The sequence below is a fragment of the Ambystoma mexicanum genome, chromosome 11 (assembly GCF_040938575.1).
Source record: "Ambystoma mexicanum isolate Mex_15411 chromosome 11, UKY_AmexF1_1, whole genome shotgun sequence".
Taxonomy (NCBI): Eukaryota; Metazoa; Chordata; class Amphibia; order Caudata; family Ambystomatidae; genus Ambystoma; species Ambystoma mexicanum.
In genome coordinates this window covers 752222639-752242270 of record NC_090934.1, presented here as the reverse complement: position 1 = coordinate 752242270, position 19632 = coordinate 752222639, and the positions used below count along the sequence as shown (strand labels likewise).

At 48.2% G+C, this 19632-nt stretch overlaps 1 protein-coding gene across 3 annotated transcripts in view; it reads right to left on the bottom strand.

Moving 5' to 3' along the window:
- The window catches only part of EIF4G2 (eukaryotic translation initiation factor 4 gamma 2), a 152410-nt gene that overhangs the window by 24095 nt on the left and 108683 nt on the right, over positions 1-19632 (bottom strand). For all 3 annotated transcript variants that reach the window (XM_069623647.1, XM_069623648.1, XM_069623649.1), the window contains 4 exons: positions 16419-16538; positions 9773-9877; positions 9477-9692; positions 4942-5200 (listed from right to left, as the gene is read on the bottom strand). In XM_069623647.1, coding sequence (XP_069479748.1) covers positions 4942-5200; positions 9477-9692; positions 9773-9877; positions 16419-16538 — 700 coding nt within the window. The remainder of the gene's footprint in view (positions 1-4941; positions 5201-9476; positions 9693-9772; positions 9878-16418; positions 16539-19632) is intronic.

Here is a 19632-nt window from a genome sequence, read left to right as displayed (position 1 = left end):
TGCACTCATCCAAGTAAGCCTTCCTAACAGCGCCACAATGCCCAAGGGAAGTGGGCGCTTTACAATAAATCAATGCAAAGCAAAAACAGGTGGGAAGTCCCGGAGAGGCAGCAAACGTATATAGAATCACTGAGGAGCAGAGGACGAGAGGGAACACGGAGGGCAGTCACACCTTCTCCGTGAAGGGACATTCTGCAGTTACCAAGAGTTTAGGGATTCTGGAGTGGACTCTGGTTATTACAAATGTGAGGAGGCCAGTACGCTAAGCTTTCCAATACCTGGATCCAATGGCCGTCGAGGAACTCCTGCAGTGGTCGCATCCGCAGCCTGCACAGGCGCACGAGATATATACACGACAAAATCATGCCGAGGGACTTTATGGACCTCACCCTTGCAATCTTCAGGGTAAACAGCCGTTGTACCTTGCCCAGGATGGCCACTATGCTCTCCTACGACGGGGACGCCAGGCCACCTGAAACTTCTGGGACCAGATTTACTTGTTGAGCAGCGGCGGTCTAGTATGGGTCTCCAACCGCCCCTCTCTGACAAGGAAGTACCATGAGTACACGGATCACCAGAGCCTTTTTGGGACGAGTTCTATTGCGCCCTGGAGCATGGCTGTACCTCCAGCAGAAGTTTAGGGATGTGGTTTTCCTTCCTGGCCACCAGTGGAATGCGCAGGCACTTCTGTTGAAATTCCAGGGTGTGCACGTGGGCCAGGGAGTCCAGCACCCAATGGTTAGTGGAGATGGACTTCCACACGCTGACGAAGTTGGCCAGCTGGCCTCCCACCGGGGTGCACGGGTGGGGTCCAGACGTCGCAGCTGGTTCAATCTTGCTTCTCCGTGCGGGCGCAACCTTGGGGATCTCCTCCAGACTTAATGCAGCCCCTGTAGGCTTCCTGAGCCGAACGGTTGACGATAGGATGACGAGCGACCACCAAAACCGGACTCCAAAGGAGGTCTGAAAGGACGGCCGTCGCTGCTGGAGCGTGCCCAACGCCCGAAACTAGGGCCGAGGACAGGTTCTTCATAAGGGACAGCCCCTCGTCCCAAATGTCGTCCAATAGAGGGATCGAAAGCACAGTCTTCCTCTTTGCCTCCTGGTGCAGGTACAGGAAGCCTTCCATCTCCTCAGGGGCCAGCTGAAACATCTCAAAGGCCCTAGCGATCATGGCATGGAAAGAGCCAATCTTGTTGGGCGGCGAGGCCCTGGCGACGGGAGGTCCACTCAGTTGCCTGTAGCAGTCGGCACCGTATCCGGTTCCGTATTGTCCCTCGGAAGGGATGGCAGCAAAGGATGGCAAGGAGGTGGAGGATTGACTCCTCTTGACAGGGGGTTCCCGATGGGCCAGGGGCCGCAGGATCTCCCGCTGGCGACCGGAGCATCCTTGTCTCGATCTGAGCACAAGGTGTGCAGTGCCTGTAGGATGTCCGCCAACAGTGGAGGTGGCTGTGGTGGCAACAGAAGCAGTGGAATGTCCTCTGGCTCTTCGTGGCTCTGGTGCTCCTAGGTTTCCTCACTGCTCTCCAAATCTGCTTTGCCGGGGTCCTTCCCATAGGACCTGGCCTCGACAAACTTATCCAGTACGGCCTTCAGACCAGAAAGCTCCTCCTCGGATATGTCAGAGCCCTGCAGGACTACCGCCCCCTTCTGCTCGACCAACGGGGACGGTCTAGGGGAGATGATCGGCATAGTCTTCACTGGTGTCTTCTCAATGGGTAGGAAAGAGGACTCCCTCCGAGCAGGCAGGGAAACTCGTCTTAGGGGCCACCTCCTGCAAATCCATATCTGCGGCCTTCGCTAGGGACGCCACCACTCCTTCAAGGGAAGCTGTTGCCTGGTGAACCTGGGCCTTCATGACCGTGGACGCGCTTGAGGCCTTCACCGTGGTTGGGAGGGGTGTGGTGGGGGTCAGCGCCCCACCCCCCTTGGCTTTTATCGTCAGGGTCGGCTGGGAATTCTCCAGAAGTTTACCCGGATGGTCCGACTTCCTCTTTGCAGACCCGGAGCTCGTGGTCGAGGGTGCCGGAGACGCCGTCGCGACCTGGCCGCCGAGGAGCCCGTTGCAATGCGCTTCGTCTGGAGACACTCCGCCGCTTGCAACGGTCCTTCATGGGGCGAGGCACCATATCCTTGCAGAACGCACAGGTCTGTGCGTTTGGTTGGAACGTAGGCAGTAAAGGCACAGGGAGTGCCCATCGTCCAAGAAAAGGGTACGTAGTCCACATCCAAATCAGATCCTGAACAGAGGCGGTGTCCAGCCATGTCCAGGCGGAGTAGGCCTCAAAGAATCTTCTGGAATCCTACAAAAGGGAACTCTACAATAAATCGCTCTAGAGGGGTATAGAAAGTTCTGAAAAACAGGTCCCCGTTAGTCGGATGATGGATCGATGACCAGGAGGCTCGATTGATCGAAAAAAAGTTGACTAAGAAAAAGCGCAAAACGCAGTAAGAAGCCTGAGAGCTAACTAACACGAGGACTCCCACCACTCTAACATGCAGTAAAAAATCTGAAGCGGGCTGCCAGAGGAGGGGCTTAGGTAGAGGGCAGTCTGTCTGGGGCAGTATGACCCAGAGACCAGTGTTTGGTTGTGGAGACAGTTCAGAAGTGAAACAGGAATGTTCCACGAGCATGTGAATCCATGCCAGACCCCATGCTGGAGAAATTAATGGTTTATTCAAGAAACCTTGTGTGTAAGAGTTTAATTGAATAGGTGTCACTGAATCCCAACTCCCTACAGCACACATGGACCACTCTTGAGATAAGCCTGGCTGCTCAACACGCTACCAAAACTGTAGTACAAGCTTATAGCAAAGGTTAAGTTTCCCCATTACCTGTAGTCAGGGTTGTTGTACAGTTCCAAAGGGTACTGCATACAATCGTATTTAATACTCCATGCCATGCACTCACCCCAAACATCAAGGAGAGGCACGGCCAGAATGGTCTTCCTTTAGTCTGAGCACTGGTACAGGAACGATTCCTTTTTGGTCTCTTCTGGCATTAGCTGGAAAAGCTCCCAATGCGCAGACGGACATGAAGTGGAAAAAACCCACTTTGTCCAGTGGGACGCTATCAGTGGCAGGGACACTGCTGTCGTTTTATCTGTCCCCGTATCCCTGAGGGGGGGGTTGAGAGAAGGAGGGTATGTGGGGTGGTTGACGAGTTGGCATGGGTTGCCCCACACCTACACCCACCTCCCAACCCCCGGTTTACAGTTGTCAGCATTTACAACGTCCTCCACGACCGTGTGAACCGTCATGTCCTCCACGCCCAAAGAACCGTAGAAGCCTCCACTGCCCCCCTGCCTTTGCATGCTGAGGGGTCGCCAGGGCTGGTGCCTTCTCCGCTGGTTTGGCTGATGACGGGCCACTCTGGGCGTAGCTGGGGTCCCCTGGACCAGGTCAGCACCTTTCAGCTTCGAGAGGGCAGCCACCACCAGCTCGATTGACAAGGATGCATTCTCCTGGGCCTTCAAGGGCTGGTCGGTCACCTTAATTGGCGCCTTGGCCTTCTCCAGCTTCTCACGCAGCTTCCTGGGTTAGCAGATTTCATCTTAGAGGAGGAGCTGGCGTGATGGCTTGAGATGGGGGAGGTTGGTCACGCCCTGCTCGTCGCAGGACCCAGTAGCGCACCAACTCTGGTGCTTGGCCTCTTGTAGCCCCAGTTACCTGGGGCTACCTCAAAGGACTTGAGCCTGCTCCGCAGACTGGCTGGTCCTGGGTGAGGCATGAACCAGCCTGCTGCCTGGGGTAGAGGTCTTGGTGTTGAACCACGCTACCGATCATGGTGCGTTTTGTGAATCCCAGGCAAATCTCGCAATCCGCCTCCTTGTGGTCCGGATGGAGACCATAGAGGCACAGGGAGTTCCTAAGTCTGCAGCTGGAGCAGAGCTTGAAGAGAACCCCAGTCCTTCCCCTCCCATAAGGACAGGCGTTGCAGGGTAGGCCCGATGGCCTTCTGGACTCAGATTCTTGCCCTTGAGGGCTGACAAGATGCCAATAAACAGATCCCTGCTTGCTGGTCGAAAGAGCACACAGGCTCCATTAGACACAAATTGTCAATTTTAAAGAATAAACTAACACAGACAAATTCAACAAAGCAAAACACGAGGACTCCCTACACTTTAACGTGCAGTAAAAATCTGAAGATGGCTGCCAGAGGAGGGGCTTAGGGAGAGGGCAGTCATTGGCTGGGGTCAGTATGACCCAAAACTCAGCGATTGGTTTATATGAGAAAGACAGTTAAGTGAAAGTGAAACTGTTCTTTTACAGAGGATTCCAGGCCTGACGGTTGGGAAATAAGCATGCAAATCCAGGTCAGACCCCATGCTGGAGAAGTATTACTTCCCATCCAGGAATATTTGGGGAAAGCAATTGTCTGGAGGCTGCATTTTTAGTCTCCACCTATTGGATAACCTACTATGGTTTAACTAAGCAGTTATTGTACAAATTCAGACAAATCGGCATAGACTTCTAGGCCCTCCAGCACCATATACCTCATCTTTAGTATACATCTAGCCCCATCATACACAATCTCTGGTGGTAGTTTCCAAAGAGGTTTCCAGAGATCTGGTGGTACGCCTACGAGAGCACACAGCTAGGGAATGAAGGCAGTGCAGAGTAAGAGTAGCAGGGATAAGTCCAATTGTGGAGTTCTGGGAAGCGGTTGCCACACCTCTGGTCCAAGGTGCCCCCCCCACTCTTCCCCCCCCCCCAAACACCACTGCCTGGCCCAGACCAGACCCTGCCTAATGCACAACCAACCTGGAGGGGATGCTTAGAGATAGTTGTGTAAATACATGTTAACAAAGTTAACACTTGAAGCTGATTAGTGTAAACATATTTCCAAAACCTTTCCACCCCACAAGTCAAGACTTGCACAGCAAAGAAAACTTTAATGTATACTTGCATTCAAAGCAATCATTTCCGATGACCTACCTGGCAACATCTTCTGCATATTAACTTTGCTTTGCTGAAATATTTCTGTAAGCCATTCCCGGTCTTTCAACTTTGCCAACTGTTGAAGGCAAAGCAAGAAGAGAGGAAAATGGGTACCACTTTCCAGTGGCTGTGCCAGCTCAGAAATGCTAACAAGCTCTGCTATTATGGCACGGGCTGCAAACTGGGCCAAGTAGGATTTCACCAGGGGGATGTCGACCTCCAACTTCGGACACTGTTCCAATACATTAAGAAAAGCCTACACAAAACAAACAAAAAAAACACATTAAAAAAGACCTGGAAGCAAGCCATTTATACAGATGTAATCTTTTAGTTTACTAAACTTCGGTACTAAACTTCACCTAAACACCAGTTTGATGAAACCCCAATATGGTGCATGTACCCTTAGTCCTCTTCATAGTGAAGCAAGAAGAGAGTGGAAGCAGGGGACAAGAGTAAAACCCTGGAACACTTGACACTGCTTTAGTGCAGGAAATATCTTCAAACTTTTGCATACCAAGCCCCTCACCCCACTAGAGTGCACTTTGTCTGCCCCATCCCACCCAGAGGCCAACTTGCCCCAGTGTTGCCAAAGGATGTCCAAGGGGGCCGTAGGCTCAATTATAAGCAATTTTCCATTACCTATATGGTTTATTAAAACCAGTAACAAACTCAATCTTAATCCAATTTTCAGAGTCTTGTGCTCGAGCACCCATAGGGAGACCAGCCCTCCTTTTGAAGACCACTACTCCAAGGGAAAGCAGTTTTCCCATAGGACCTCAAATGAGGAAGTATGGTTATTACTATTTTTGCAGCTCTTGCACCCTCTATTTAAACATGGGCTGGTGTTCATCAGGAATAGAATCCATATATGCACCTACTAATCACAACATCCCTCTAATTTACACTTGTAGGGAAAAGATTACAAGAAACGTATATGAAAAGAATCAATGGCACCAAAGTGTGTTGAGTTGATGGATTTTAGAGGTTGCCAGCACAGATGGCTGTCTGATTTTTTTTTTTATCAGTTAATGTGGGCAAAGGTCCTGAGGCACAGCCAAGTGCAAAGGAATTCATTTTCACCAAACCCCTGATCTCTGAAGTATAAACTAAGCCTTACTGCTCAGCCTTTTTACCAAGTGAGCTTGGTTAGACCTTTGTGCGAAAACCCTGTCAGGTCCACTAGTTTGACAGGACCATTCTGAAAAACCTAACGGTCCATGCAGAAATTTCTGATGGGCCACACCGCGCTCAACGCCTACATTTCTGCCCGTGAGCAATTCTATAAAAACCTGTATATGAAGCATGGTTAAATTTTACTATTTGTTACCCAAGAATGACAGTCTGATGCCAATTGATTAGTCCAGTCAAAGCCCGCAACAGATTTTTTTCATACCCATTCTAGCACCAGCTTCCTTTGCAGGTTTTAGTCAGTGGTGAGGGGGCGGATATGGGGGGAATCCACAACCTAGCACCTAGTTTATATGAGCCCATTGCACACCATGACCTTTGCATCTTGGACCATGAGCCCTTAAGTCAACAAGGGGATTTTGGGAGGACAAGGAATGTGGAAGGAAGGACTAATACAATGAATATAACCAGGAGTTAAAAATTAAATTTGACTCCATTATCAGTACTGGTCATATCCCCCCCCCCCTCTTGGACCTCAGCGAATATTGTTCCCATATTTAAAAAGGGCGATCCTTCTCTTCCACAGAACAGACCGATCTCAGGGACGCAAAATTGTTTGCCATTTTGTTATTACATGATCTCGAAAAGTTCGAGGAAAACAAACTTTACTCAAAATAACAAACAGGTTTTAGGAAGGGCACGAGTACCTCGCTGAATGCCACCATCATGTCACATTTGATCGCTGGTACCAAAGCAACTAATTCCCAACCTGTATACATAGCCATGATTGATATGTCATCTGCTTTCGAAATCTCTTGTGGGGAAAAATGAAGAACATGGAAATTCCTTCAGTACTGCTTTACTGGTTTATCAAACTTCATACTAACACCACTTACAAAATAAAAATCTCCGTAGATGGACGAACTACTGACCCCATTGGTACATCCATTGGTCTTAAGCAAAGCTGCAATTTAGCGGCAACTTTTCTTTAATTTATATCTCTCTGACCATGGCAAGGATTGGGATCATAGTAATCTGTTCTCCGTTAAAATTGGCCTGTTACGGATCAAATGGATCGCGTTTGCAGGTATCATTTTTGACCCAACTCCAGCAGGGTTACAAACCAAGCTTTTGCTTTTTAAAGCATTTGCAGTGGCTCGTAATTTGACACCAAATACCACAAAAACGGCTGTTTTGAATAGTACGAGATATAATTGGGAGATTATGAAAACGAAAATTCCTTGCATCTCTAGCGCAATCTATTTGGGTTATGATCTCACTGCCAAAAATTCAATTAACGCATGGACTGAAAGTCTCGTCCTCTACTATCCCAGCTAAAAAAGATATATTTGAAGTACTGCAAAGTTTCACTAACCCCTATGATTGATTTCTTAACATTAAAAATAGAAAGTCATTCTGTATGCCATGGATTCTAGATTCCATGCAGGGTTCATTGATAAAATCTGTAATGCATCTTCCAATGTGTACACCGAACGCAGTAATACGCCATGAGTTTGGCCTGGTTGCATCATCTACTCGCTGGAAATGGCGACAGTTATCTTATGTAAAAATTAATTTCCCGCCTAAGAACTCTTTGTACGAAGATTGGAAATGTAAGTTGGATTCACCTACTTCAGCTTCCTTTAAAAAGTATCACGATAGTATGCAGCAGCTTTTGCATTCTTTATGCATTACAATTGAAAATGTATATTTGCGACCAGGTTTTGCAAAAAGGAAGCTCTTTGAGCAGGATTGGCTGCGTACAATTGAAAGAATTGCAACATAAAATGTACAAGGAGTATGGGGCCTTTCTTAAACCTCATATCCCGAGATTTGATCATGTCTTATTCTCATGCAACCATACTAGACAAGCGTATATATGGTACAGAGTGAACCTACATCACACCAGAGAAAGAACTGCTACCTGGATCACAAAGGGGAACTTAAATATGTAGTTTCCCCTTTTGTAACTAACCAATTTAGATCATGAAACACCTCATTCTTGAATGCCCATACTTTAAATCAATGAGGACTAATCGTCTTGCGGAATTTTTAAACACTGATTGAGGATTGTTTGCAATTTGCAATTTCTTTGGGCACGTATGATGCAAGGTACACATAAACCCCTGGTATTTGAATTGGTTAGCCTGTGCAAATACACTGAAAAAGAGCTGCTAATTTTTAAAGAACTAGAGGATTCAAAGTGCTAGATATGATATCCTCTATCTTAAATTGTGAATAAAAAGACTTATTTTGTTTTATTGCAAATTTAACTATTCCTTTCTTTTAAATTTTTGTAAATGTTCTACAATTTTGTATTTGAACTCTAAACAAAAAAATATATATAACCAGGAGTTAAGCCATTTTTCAAGAACCGGCATCATCAGGAGAAGATTCAGCACAGTGGGAGGAGCACCAATCGAAGCCAATGGGGAAATGTGCTTCAGACACCTACAAGAAATCATAAAGGGACCCAAGGCAAGTCATGAATAACCCACCACAACAGTGACAAGAGCAGAAACAACCTCGTTGGTAACCAAGGTCGTTATTAGGATCAGACCGTGGGGAATTTAGCCCTGGACCAAGGACTACAAAGACTGAAAAGAACAGTCTCCCTTTCTAGGAGTGATACCATCAAGCCAGAAACAAAAGCAGCAGCAAAGTGGTCTCAGGAATAGTATGGGGATAGTGAACAAAGATGGTCCTGAAGAGCAGATCGGGGAGGTGGGAGCAATTTCTAACCACTCTCCCAGGCAATGGCAGTAAACTTAGTGCAGGGGTTAAAGGGGCTGGGGGTTTGGCAGGATGAAAACCAGGGTGGTAAAATGCACAAAACGGTCCATGCAAGGAGGCTCGGCCCAGCCAATTAAGAGAATCAGCATGACCGTGGAGACTGTCTAGCAAGGACATCCAGCGGCTGAAATGGGAATCCTGCATTGAGTCCGGGACATAGGGTCCCGTCAGAACTGCCAAATCTGGTCCTTAAAATACAGCAGCTGTGCAATAAGGGAGGGGAAAGATCAGATCTACATTAATGTAGTAAGATTGCTTGCACTCTTGGTGAAGCCAAATCCACTGCCACCACCAATCTACTCCCTAAAATCAATGTAGGGTTCTATAACCATCGTAAGGCCAAAATAGCATAACAATCAGTCCTGCCCCAGGAGCTTTATGGGCACTCATGGGACCATATACTCTTGAGTCAAATTGCTGCCATGGTACGAGGACTGAAGTCCGTTAGACCACCACCAAAAATAGGTCGGTGATAAAATTAAATGGGAACCCTAAAAAGGAACCTACAAAATGTTCCCAAAAAATTGTCTGAACACCAACCTAACCAATTGTTACAGGAATGGCAAAGACTCATGGACGATCATGGTGAAAAGCCTTCTTAAACCAATTACCTGCATGAAATTGTCACTCGTTGCTATTCCTTCTTGTCGCAGTATACCAATTAAAGAACTAGCTCTCTCTTTATCTTCATCAGACTGGTCCAGTGAATGAGTGATTATTTGACTCAACATGTCCGGAATGAAATGCTTTGGTGCCCTCATTTCCTTCACACTGTTTAGAACGTCATTTGCATTCTCATTTTTCAAGAACCCATTCACGATTGCATCCTGATTAACCGAAAAAGAAAGAAAAATTATTTTTAAATTTAGAGGACATAGAAACAGAACATCACTTTGATGCCACTTACAGTCATTTTTACAAGTTCTTCCTTTGATGGAGGTGGTTTTTTGATGCTCTTTGCAGGTTTCTCTTGGATAGGTGGCGGATTGGTTTTGAGACCAAGTTGAGGAGTCTAAAACAAAAAAGCAATTTCCAATTTGATCATTCCAGACTACCAATTCCTCAATTTTAGTAAGAAAATACTTAATCAGAATGCATAAGAATGGGGCCACCTGTAAAGCTATAAATGGAGTCAAACAATATGACTAAGGGGGAGGGTCCACAGGATGAGGAAAAATGCAATTAGCCATTACTCCATATCCATTGTTAAGGTTTCTTTTTGCAAATCTTACTTTGTCCCAAGCCTCCTAACATTGCTGGCCTCTTGTTTATTTCTTACTCCAGGAGGGGAGACTGACCTTTTTATCTCACCCACCGCCTGCATGCTCTTTAGTTTTGGTACCACTGTACCCCTACTTACAAGAAACCAGTAGTGTGGAGACCCTTTCCCCTAGTCTTGCTCATGCTTAACTAGGGCAGGTCTCCACCATATGTGGTGTGCTGCCCAGGAACCCCGCTGTGGTTCACTTGGGAGTCTTTCCAGAGAAGAAATGCAGAATCCACTGATGCAGACACCTTGAGGACACCAAAGATTGAAGGAGAGTTCCAGCGACAGTCAGCAGGTGCTCCAGAGTAAGTTCCCTTGACAGTGGAAAGCGGACATTTGAGGAGAAGGCCATTTGTGAATCATGCAGGCGACCACCAAAGCTCACAACTTCAAATTTGTACAGGTGATGCTTCTGGTGAGGTATGATTGTTGGGAAGGAGTGTCTTTGCACATCCCTAGACGATACCGAATGAGAAGTAAAAACTACGCAGGAAGCAGGGGAGGAGCATGCAGGATCAAGTTTGTGTATGCAGTAGGAGCCTTATAGTAGATGCCAATGTAAGCGCCATCCTAGATGAATGCCATTTTTTTAAACTTAATGGCAAGCGTGGTGAACAGCATTAAATGTCGTAGCATCAGAGCGTGAACATCACCCCATCAAAAACCATCTTTCTAGGCCTTGTGCCATTCAGATCGTGCAAGTGCTACAAAGTGCAGGGGTGGGGAGGGGTACCATCAGGGCAGCATTGCTCCGAGGACAGCCAGGGAAGCGCAGCTCTGGATAAGTGCAAGGAGGCAGAGGACTTGAGGTTACCAGTTACAGCCCCCAAGTGCGCGGTAGGCCAGGAGGCAGTGCAGGGGAGACTGGTCATGGCGCAGCTGGGTACGCAGTGAGACTTTGTGGGTAACCAGGCAACCAGTGAGGTCCGCAGGGGCGAAAAGGAAGGTCTTGAGCCACTTCCAGAATTTCAGGTTTGAAAGTTTGATAGTGGCAGGGAGGTCATTCCAGCGGGAGGCACCTGCAGGAGAGATCTACCCCCCCCCCCCCACACACACACCCACACACACACTATCTGCCTGGAGAAGCGTTTGACCCTCCGAGAGTTGGTGGCTGAGCAAAGGGCTTGAGAAGAAAGGTGTTTTGGAAGAGTTGTATGTAGTGCAAGCCCCAGCGACAGAAAGCCTGGAGGAGGATGCAGAGGGTCTTTAACTTGATCCTGGAGAGACAGTCCCTGGACAAGTCTTGCAGTCCTGTTCTGGATTAGTTGGAGGGTGGAGAGTAGAGGATAGATTGAGAAAAAATCTGTTGCAGTAGTCAAGTCTAGAGAGAACCAGGACTCTCTAGACTGCGAGCTTCTGGGGTAAAGTAAGAAAAGGATAATATGAGGTGCAGCTGGTAGTGGGCCTTTTGGCAAGGTATGATTTGAGGAGCGACGGAGCGAGTGGAGTCAAAGATGATTAAAGTTTTTTGCCTCACAGGGAGGCAAAGTAAGAGGACCCAAGGAGGGCAGCCAGACTGAACGTGGGAACGCGGGAGCAGCGGTCCCAATGAGCAGGATCTCCGTCTTACTGGCATTAAGGTATCGAACGCTGGAGGCACACAAATCCTGAATAGCGGATGCAGTCGGGAATGAGCGAGAGGAGGCTGAGGGGAGTCTGAAAGAGCAGAGTGTCATCCACATAACACTGAAAATTAGAGAAGGTAGAGATCAGGTGGCCCAAGACATTGAAGAGCCAGGGTTAGAGGTTAGAGCACTGGGGGTCCATCACATGAGGAGAGGCGGTGGAGAGAAAGGAGCCAAGGTGGACCTGGGCGGGTCAGTCCAGGAGAAAGGAAGTCACCCACTCCAGGGACTGATCCTTGATGTACATGTTCTCAGGGAGTCGATTGACAGGATGGCATGATTGACTGTCAAAAACAGAGGAAAATCAGGATGAAGACAGGAGAGCTTGAATCAAGATTAGTGATCAGTTCTTCACGGGTGTTCAGGAGAGCAATTTCCGTGTATCTGGCTGCTCTCAGACTAATGGTCATGGAGACACCCAACAGATGTGTGTAAAGTAAGCTGGGAGATGTAGTTTTTCCAGACATTATCCCTGAAAAGGAGTGAAGTGACCAGGCAATAGTTTGCCGGACAGGTAGGATTGGCAGAAGGCTTCGGAAGGGGTGCACAAGGGAGCGCGAGAGAGTGGAAGGTTCCAGTGGCAAAAGATTGATTGCAGAAATTGGCCAAGGCTGGAGCAAGGGTGTTTATGTGGTCCTTGGTGGTTCTGGAGGAAGAGGGGAGCACCTGTTTGGACGGCACTTATCGGACTAGTCTAGAAACATTGTTGGGTGTAGTCAGAGAAGGGAGGAAATAGGAAAGGCAGCCAAAGGGGGTGAGGAGAGAGGACAGAATGTCCCGAGTGTGAAAGGTCAGTGCTCTACAGAGGGAACAGGAGAGTCGAGACTCAGAAGGATCGGCCAGCTTCTTGCAGAGTTTGGCTGTGTTAAGAGGCCACAGGGACATGGGCTTGGATGTAGACTCTTCTTGGACAGGACAGTTTGTCAGGATGCGCCCGATGCCCTGCAATTCCTGAGCCACCCTGCACTTGCGTTTCAAGGTGGCATGGTCGGTCTTATACCAAGCTTGAACGGGACAAGGACCTCCAGATTGTATGATTCTGGCTAGAGAGGGCTGCATCAGAGGGGAAAAGTCAGCCGCAGGAGTAACGAAGTTAGTTACCTGTAACTGTTCTCCAGCATGAGTCTGGCATAGATTCACATGCTCATGAATATTCCCAGTCAGGCCGCTAATCCTCGGTAACAGAAAAAAAAGTGTTTCACTTTGGTTTACAAACTGTCTTTCTCCCATAAACCAACCACTGAGCTCTGGGTCGTACTACCCCCAGCCAATTGCTGCTCTCTCCCAAAGCCCCTCCTGGCAGCCATCTTCAGATTTTTACCACACATTAAAGTGTTGGGAGTTTGTGTTTTGCTCCATAGACAATCTGTGTTTTCAATTTATACGTTCAAATTTAATTTTTTTTGTCTAAGAGCCTGTGATTGGTTTATAGGCGAAAGACAGGCCGGGAATCCTCAACTTTCACTTACAAACTGACTGGGAATATTCATGAGCTTGTGAATCCATGCCAGACCCCATGCTGGAGAATAAGGGGAAACCATTTCCCCAGTACTGACCATCTGAAGGACTAGTCATTTTGCCGCCCATCAATTGAGTAAAAAAGGGATGTCAGGCGGCGAACAGGAATTTAAAAAAAAAAAAAAAAAAGTTCCATAGATTACTATGGTGGGAAAGAAACCGCCTTCTCACGATGACTACCTTTACACCAGGAGTGAAGAACCAGACTAGGGAACCAGTCCAGATGGATTATAGCAGCTAGCGGACAAGAAAGTACAGCAAAGTAGCAGCAAAGGCTCCAAAGATGGAGAGGACATCAGGTGCCCCCACCCCTGCACCCTCTTCTGTTACTTCTCTGCAATATCCACCCGGATTTCTCAAGGCTTCTCTACAATAGTGGTCCCTCAGGATCCCCAGGAGACCCTTAAGCCCCCTCCTCAAAAACACTCCTCCATATGTGCAGAAACCCGCTCCAGATCTATATTCAACATGGGATCTTCCCTACAGTTTAGAAAAACTCAAGTCAAACTACAAATGCCCTCTCTTGACCACCCCCTCCTCCCAGTCTAATTAAAGTCCCAACTCCAACAATCGCTTCATAGCTAAACTAGATTGCATGGCATACTCCGTTAGCCGAATACCACGGCCTACTTGACCCTACCCAGTCCCACTCCATGCAACTGAAGCCTTCTTTGACTATCTGGCACAACCTGAACAGCAGCCTGAGTGCTGCACCACACTGATCCTCCTTGAACGCCACCCCCGCGCAGATCCAACACCAACCACTCAGTCCTCGACTATTTGACCTAGGTATCAGGGAATCTGCCCCTCAGATGGATCTTTCCTCTCCGATCACATCCAGTCCCCTCTGCCCCCTTGCCAGACATTGACCTCTTGATGACAACCAACCACCTGCTCCTCAACCCCAGAAAAACTCAAACCCTTGCTGTTCCCACCCACATCCTGATCTCTCACACTGATGCACTAGCTTCAGCCAGCTGTCGCATCCCTCGACCCCCCCACCCCATTTGACATATCCCCTCAGCTACCTGCCTAGTCTCTGCATCTTCTGTGCTCTGCCACTGCAAAGCCCACCCTGGGCACCACCAACCCCATATGGAGGACTTATGAATGTAATCCAGCGACTTGCACGTAAGAATCCTGACAGTGGGCCGGTATTGCACCCATATGGGCTTGGGAGTTGAGCAGTGCATCGCACTTCATTGCACCCGAGAAATATCACTCAGGTCTGGGAGGACAACAATCGAGCACATCCGATTCCTCTACAGTAGTCGCAACTACAACACAGGAGGGTGGACCATCCTGCCATAAGACCACATGAATGGGGGCCTTGCTTGTACTAGGAGCTAAGGTGATTATTAGTGTGAAACAAATCAATGCTCTATGCACATAAGTGGAACCCAGGATGAAGACCTTGTTGGTACAGCTAACCCATTTTCTCCCCTCACACCTGCACCTAGGTAGCTTAGCGGAAGGCACAGGCTCATTCCAAACATCATACACTCGCATAACAAACTACTGCACAACCTCTGCCATCAGAATGAAGCTACCTTTAATGACAATTCAAACAGTAACTTCACACACTTCTCCTTATACACAACCCACCCATTTAGTTCATAGTTGACCTCCGCTGCACCCATCCACACACCATTCAAAGCAGGGTTTTAGCCACCCTCACAACTTTAATGGCCGAAATGCACATGCAAAATAGCACTTCCCCATCAATGCCCCCCCCCCCCATATGGACTCCGGACCCTCAGAGGGCGTTCAACCAACAGGGTGCATTGGGACCATAATTATGGTGAAAGGCACTATACAAATGACAATGAATGAAGGCTGGTGTCCCAGCACAGCAGCGCCCCTCAGCCCAGCAGAAAAACCAGACGGAGGCAGCTGTTCCACAATGGAAGTCTCAACTAAGCAGATTAGCAAAGGCAACAGGAGACGAAGGACAGTCTAGCTCATCAGGAGCAGAAACTCCAAACCAGGATATGGCTAAACTACATCACTTTGCCATTATGGCCAAGTGAATTAAAACAGCAAAAATGGCCGGAAAACCTCAGGTAAGCAACTTTTTTTCTCCCAAGTTGCTGGACAAAACCAAAAGGGCCTTCTCCATCACTGCATAAAGGGGCCAACCCACCAATAAGTTTAAGAGGCTGTGGGCAAAAGGTCCAACTACCAACCAAATCAGTGCTTCAGCAGGACATCACAGCCTAAACCACAAGCACATTAAGGGAGAGCTCAGGGAACTAGACTGGGATAAACTGCTTAAAGCAACATGTAAGATGCTACTTGGGGTCAAGGAAACATGGTCAGAACATCCATGTTCTGACTTACTCATGGTAGTCCTAACAAAATTGCAGCGCAGGATTAAAAAGAAAAATAAACCAATCACTGGTACCCTAATACCAATGCAGTAAAATAGCTTGCACCCCTGGTTTAGCCAAAACTAAAACAGCTACCACTAACCAACTCAATAAAATTAAGGGGGTGTTACAGGGTGTGGAGTGCTCAAGGCCCACTGGGACTGGGCACTTTAATGGGGACGCAATCCCGCATGCTAACAAGGACTACAATGGCATTTCAAGAGAAAGCCTGCCAACCTGACTAATTATACACCCCCAATAGTTCTGTGATCCAAAAACAATAATGGGGAACAAAAATAATTAATGGGAAACAAAGTTGAAGAGCCCCAATAGGAGGTTTCATGCTTATCGAGGATTGCTAGGAAAGCATATCAAGCTGTGTGTTACAACTGGGACAAAGGGCAGGAGGCAAACATTATTGGAGACCTCAACTTCCCACGTTTGTCCCAGCATCCCAAATCTAGAACATTGGTCTGGCACACAACTTAGAAAGGTGACAAATGTACACCTACTTCTAGATTTCCTCTGAGAGCACTGGTGGCGGGGGAACGAAATTAACTTGGCATTTCCATGTAGGCTTTTAATCCAACCCTGCACAACATGATGCCCCCTCAACAAGGACAATGTCTCACAAGTATTGTGGGGACTGGGCTATGAGGTCAGGCACATATACAAATCATTGCAGTAAAATATAATGGTTTACTTGGACTCCGCTTGAACCAGCTGCCACAACTCTATTCATGGTGGATAGGCTCAAAGTAGAATGTATATTACCTGCCCCAAAGGTGGTGTCAGAGTGCGTGGTGGTTGTGCACTTGGCGGGATCATGGTCATCTGGGGTTTTGGCACTTGGTTTTTATTTATAAGAAAAGACTGTGCAGGTCTCAAGCTGATCTGTTCACAGAGAAAACACATGGCAAACAGTTAAAATGTGTAAGGCAACAAGCAATTTCCACCTCATTAGCAAATAAAACAATTATTCCAAAAAATTGTAAATGCAAGTGAAGATTATGTATTGAAGTACAATAAAAGGGTTTCCAATATTAGTGACTATTCAGACAGTACTGCCCTTTCCCCGCCTTACTTCTCAAGTCTTTCTTCCAGAAGTACTGCATTAAGGGACACAGTAGTTTGGAAAATGATCTGATTGCATTCATGGCACACCCCACCGTGTACCCAGTCCATATTCCCAATGCTTTTAGGAAGGGCAACAATAGATCAGACAATGGAGCAGAGGGGGGCATTATGGAAGGGGAAAAAAATACACCTATGCACCAACAGAACATTACTCATTAAATTACTCCCACAGAGTGGCGGGGAGTGCTCAAGGGACTAAAGTGAAGAAAAAAAAAAAAACACTAAAAAAAAGTAATGGCTGGAAGGTTTTGCATTAATCTTAACCTCTGGTATTGCTCTAGGTAACCCTCCAGACCATCTGCCTTCATCTGCCAAGTTACTCACTGTAGTGACTGGAGTAATCTGTCCTTCGTCCCCTTTCCACTACCCACTGTGAAAGTGGAAAGTGGAAAAAGTTACTTACCTGTAACTATTGTTCCCCAGCATGGGTGTAGCATGGATTCACAAAGACATGAATATTCGCCTGGTCAGGCCGTGAATCCTCAGTAAAAGAAACAGTTTCACTTCACTTACAAACTGTCTCTCCTATATCACTGAGCTCTCCGTCATACTGCCCCAGCCAATGACTCCTCTCCCTATGCCCCTCTGGCAGCCATCTTCAGATTTGGTAGCACGTGAAGTGGCAGTATGACCAAGAAAAGCCACAGAGGGGCAGGGAGGGAGGGTTCGACAGGCCTGTGAAGACGCCCTGTGTGGGCTCCCCATCCTCCAGAGGGGTCTATCGTGACAGTCTCCTGGTATGGGGCTCTGAATGTCTGTGCCCCCGGCAATGTTGGAGCGCACACCCCACCATCATATTGCTCGACGGAACTCCTAGCTGAGCGTGATCCCGTTCTGAAAGCTTCGAGACACCCGAGTGGATGCATCTGCAGCGTGCAGAGCCCAATCAGGTATATGCACAACAGCTGTTGCACCTTGCCCAGGATGGCAGATATCCTTTCTTCCTACGGAACTGCTAAGCAAGCCACAGCGTTTAGTCTGGATCCCAGGAACAGGTCGTCCTGCAATGGAGTCAAGCAGGACTTGGCATAATTCACAGAAAAGACCAGGCTCGTCAGCAGTGGGACGTCTGCGCCGTGTGATCGACGGCGGTGGCCTTTCGACTTGGCCCAGACGAGCCAGTCCAGATAAGGGTACACAGACACCCTGAAGGTGCATTTGGCCGCCACTGGGGCCAGGCATTTGGTGAAGACTCTGGGTGCTCAGTCCAAAAGGGAGTGCCTTGAACTGGTAATGCTGCCCCTGGACAACGAAGGGTGGGAACTTGCGATGCCGTGTGTATGGGGTATGCATCCTGTTGGGAAGGAGCCTAGTGCCTTCCTTCATTTCCTAATGCTTTAGGATTAGGCAAGACTTCTGTTACTGGTTTCTAAGCAATACAAGAATCCAGTCTCTTTGCTCCAGCTGGCCGAGCACATGCTGCAGTGTGACCATCCGGAACTTCTGGGACTTGATGACCTTGTTGAGTCGTCGGAAGTAGAGCATGGGCCCCAGCCCCTCCTCCCCCATCTTTCTTAGGAGAAGATGTATGGAGTAGACTGCAGAGCCCCAGATTCGCTGATGTATGGAGTAGACTGCAGAGCCCCAGATTCGCTGTGGGACCAGCTCGATCGCCCCCTTTTTTATTTTTACATGGGCCAGACCTTTAACAGCAGTTGACGGACATTTGTTCCTGCCGGGCCCCCAGTGGTATACAAGGAAACTTGTTGAAATTCAAGGGTGAGTGTCCAGCACCCAATGATCAGTGTCACACGCTGACAAGTTCGCCCGCCAGCCCCCCTAGGGTGCCTAGGTGGGGGGGCCAGACGTCCAGGCCGGTTCAGTCTTGTACTTTTTCTCCAGCCGGTCTCTCTTCACTGGGGCTGTTGAGTGGTTCTTCAGCAAAGCCAGTCCCTCATCCCAAATATTGTCCAGCAGTGGACCAAAAAGGATAGTCTTCTCTTCGCCTCCCTGTGCAGACAAGAAACCTGTGTGATTTGGAAAAGCTGATGCTCATGCCATCATTGAATGGAAGGATCCTACTTTGCCCGGAGAAGCCTTGGGCTGAGGTGACCGGGTGGTGGGGGTGAGAGAGGGGGGGCAGGGAGGGAATAGTCATCCCATCCCATGTCCGACTCAGTCTCCCTAGGGGGAAGATGTAAGCGATGGCTGGCTTGGTGGTGAAGGAATAAGTTACTTACCTGTAACTGTTCTCCAGCATGGGTCTGGCATGGATTCACATGCTCATGAATATTCCCCGTCGTCAGGCTGGGAATCCTCGGTAAAGAAAAAACCAGTATCAGTTTCGTTTCTGATCTGTCTTTCGTAGTAATAACCAATCACTGGTCTCTGCGTCATACTGACCACAGCCAATGACTGCCCTCTACCTAAGCACCGCCTCTGGCAGCCATCTTCAGATTTGGAAGCACGTGAAGTGGCAGTATGACCAAGTGAAGAGCCGCAGAGGGGTAGGCGGGAGGGTTCGCATGTGAATCCATGCCAGACCCATGCTGGAGAACAACAGTTACAGGTGGTCTGGCATGGATTCACATGCTCATGAATAAAGAATACATAGCAGTACACATGCAACCACGGGAGGTGGCAACGGCTCAACATTAAGCAGTACATCAAACTCAACATTAAGCATCTTACCTCCTCACCAGGCTCACCTCAGGCGAACAGGTTGCGCAGCACTGCTTGGCCGACCCTGGACTCCTCCCTGGAATCCCGATCGACGCAGTAGAATTTCGTGAAGGTGTGCGTCGACCTCCACGTAGCAGCCCTGCATATGTCCAGCAGGGGCACACCAGAAAGGAACGCCGTGGTAGCTGCGATCGCTCTGGTGGAATGGGCTCTCGGACATGTACTGTCA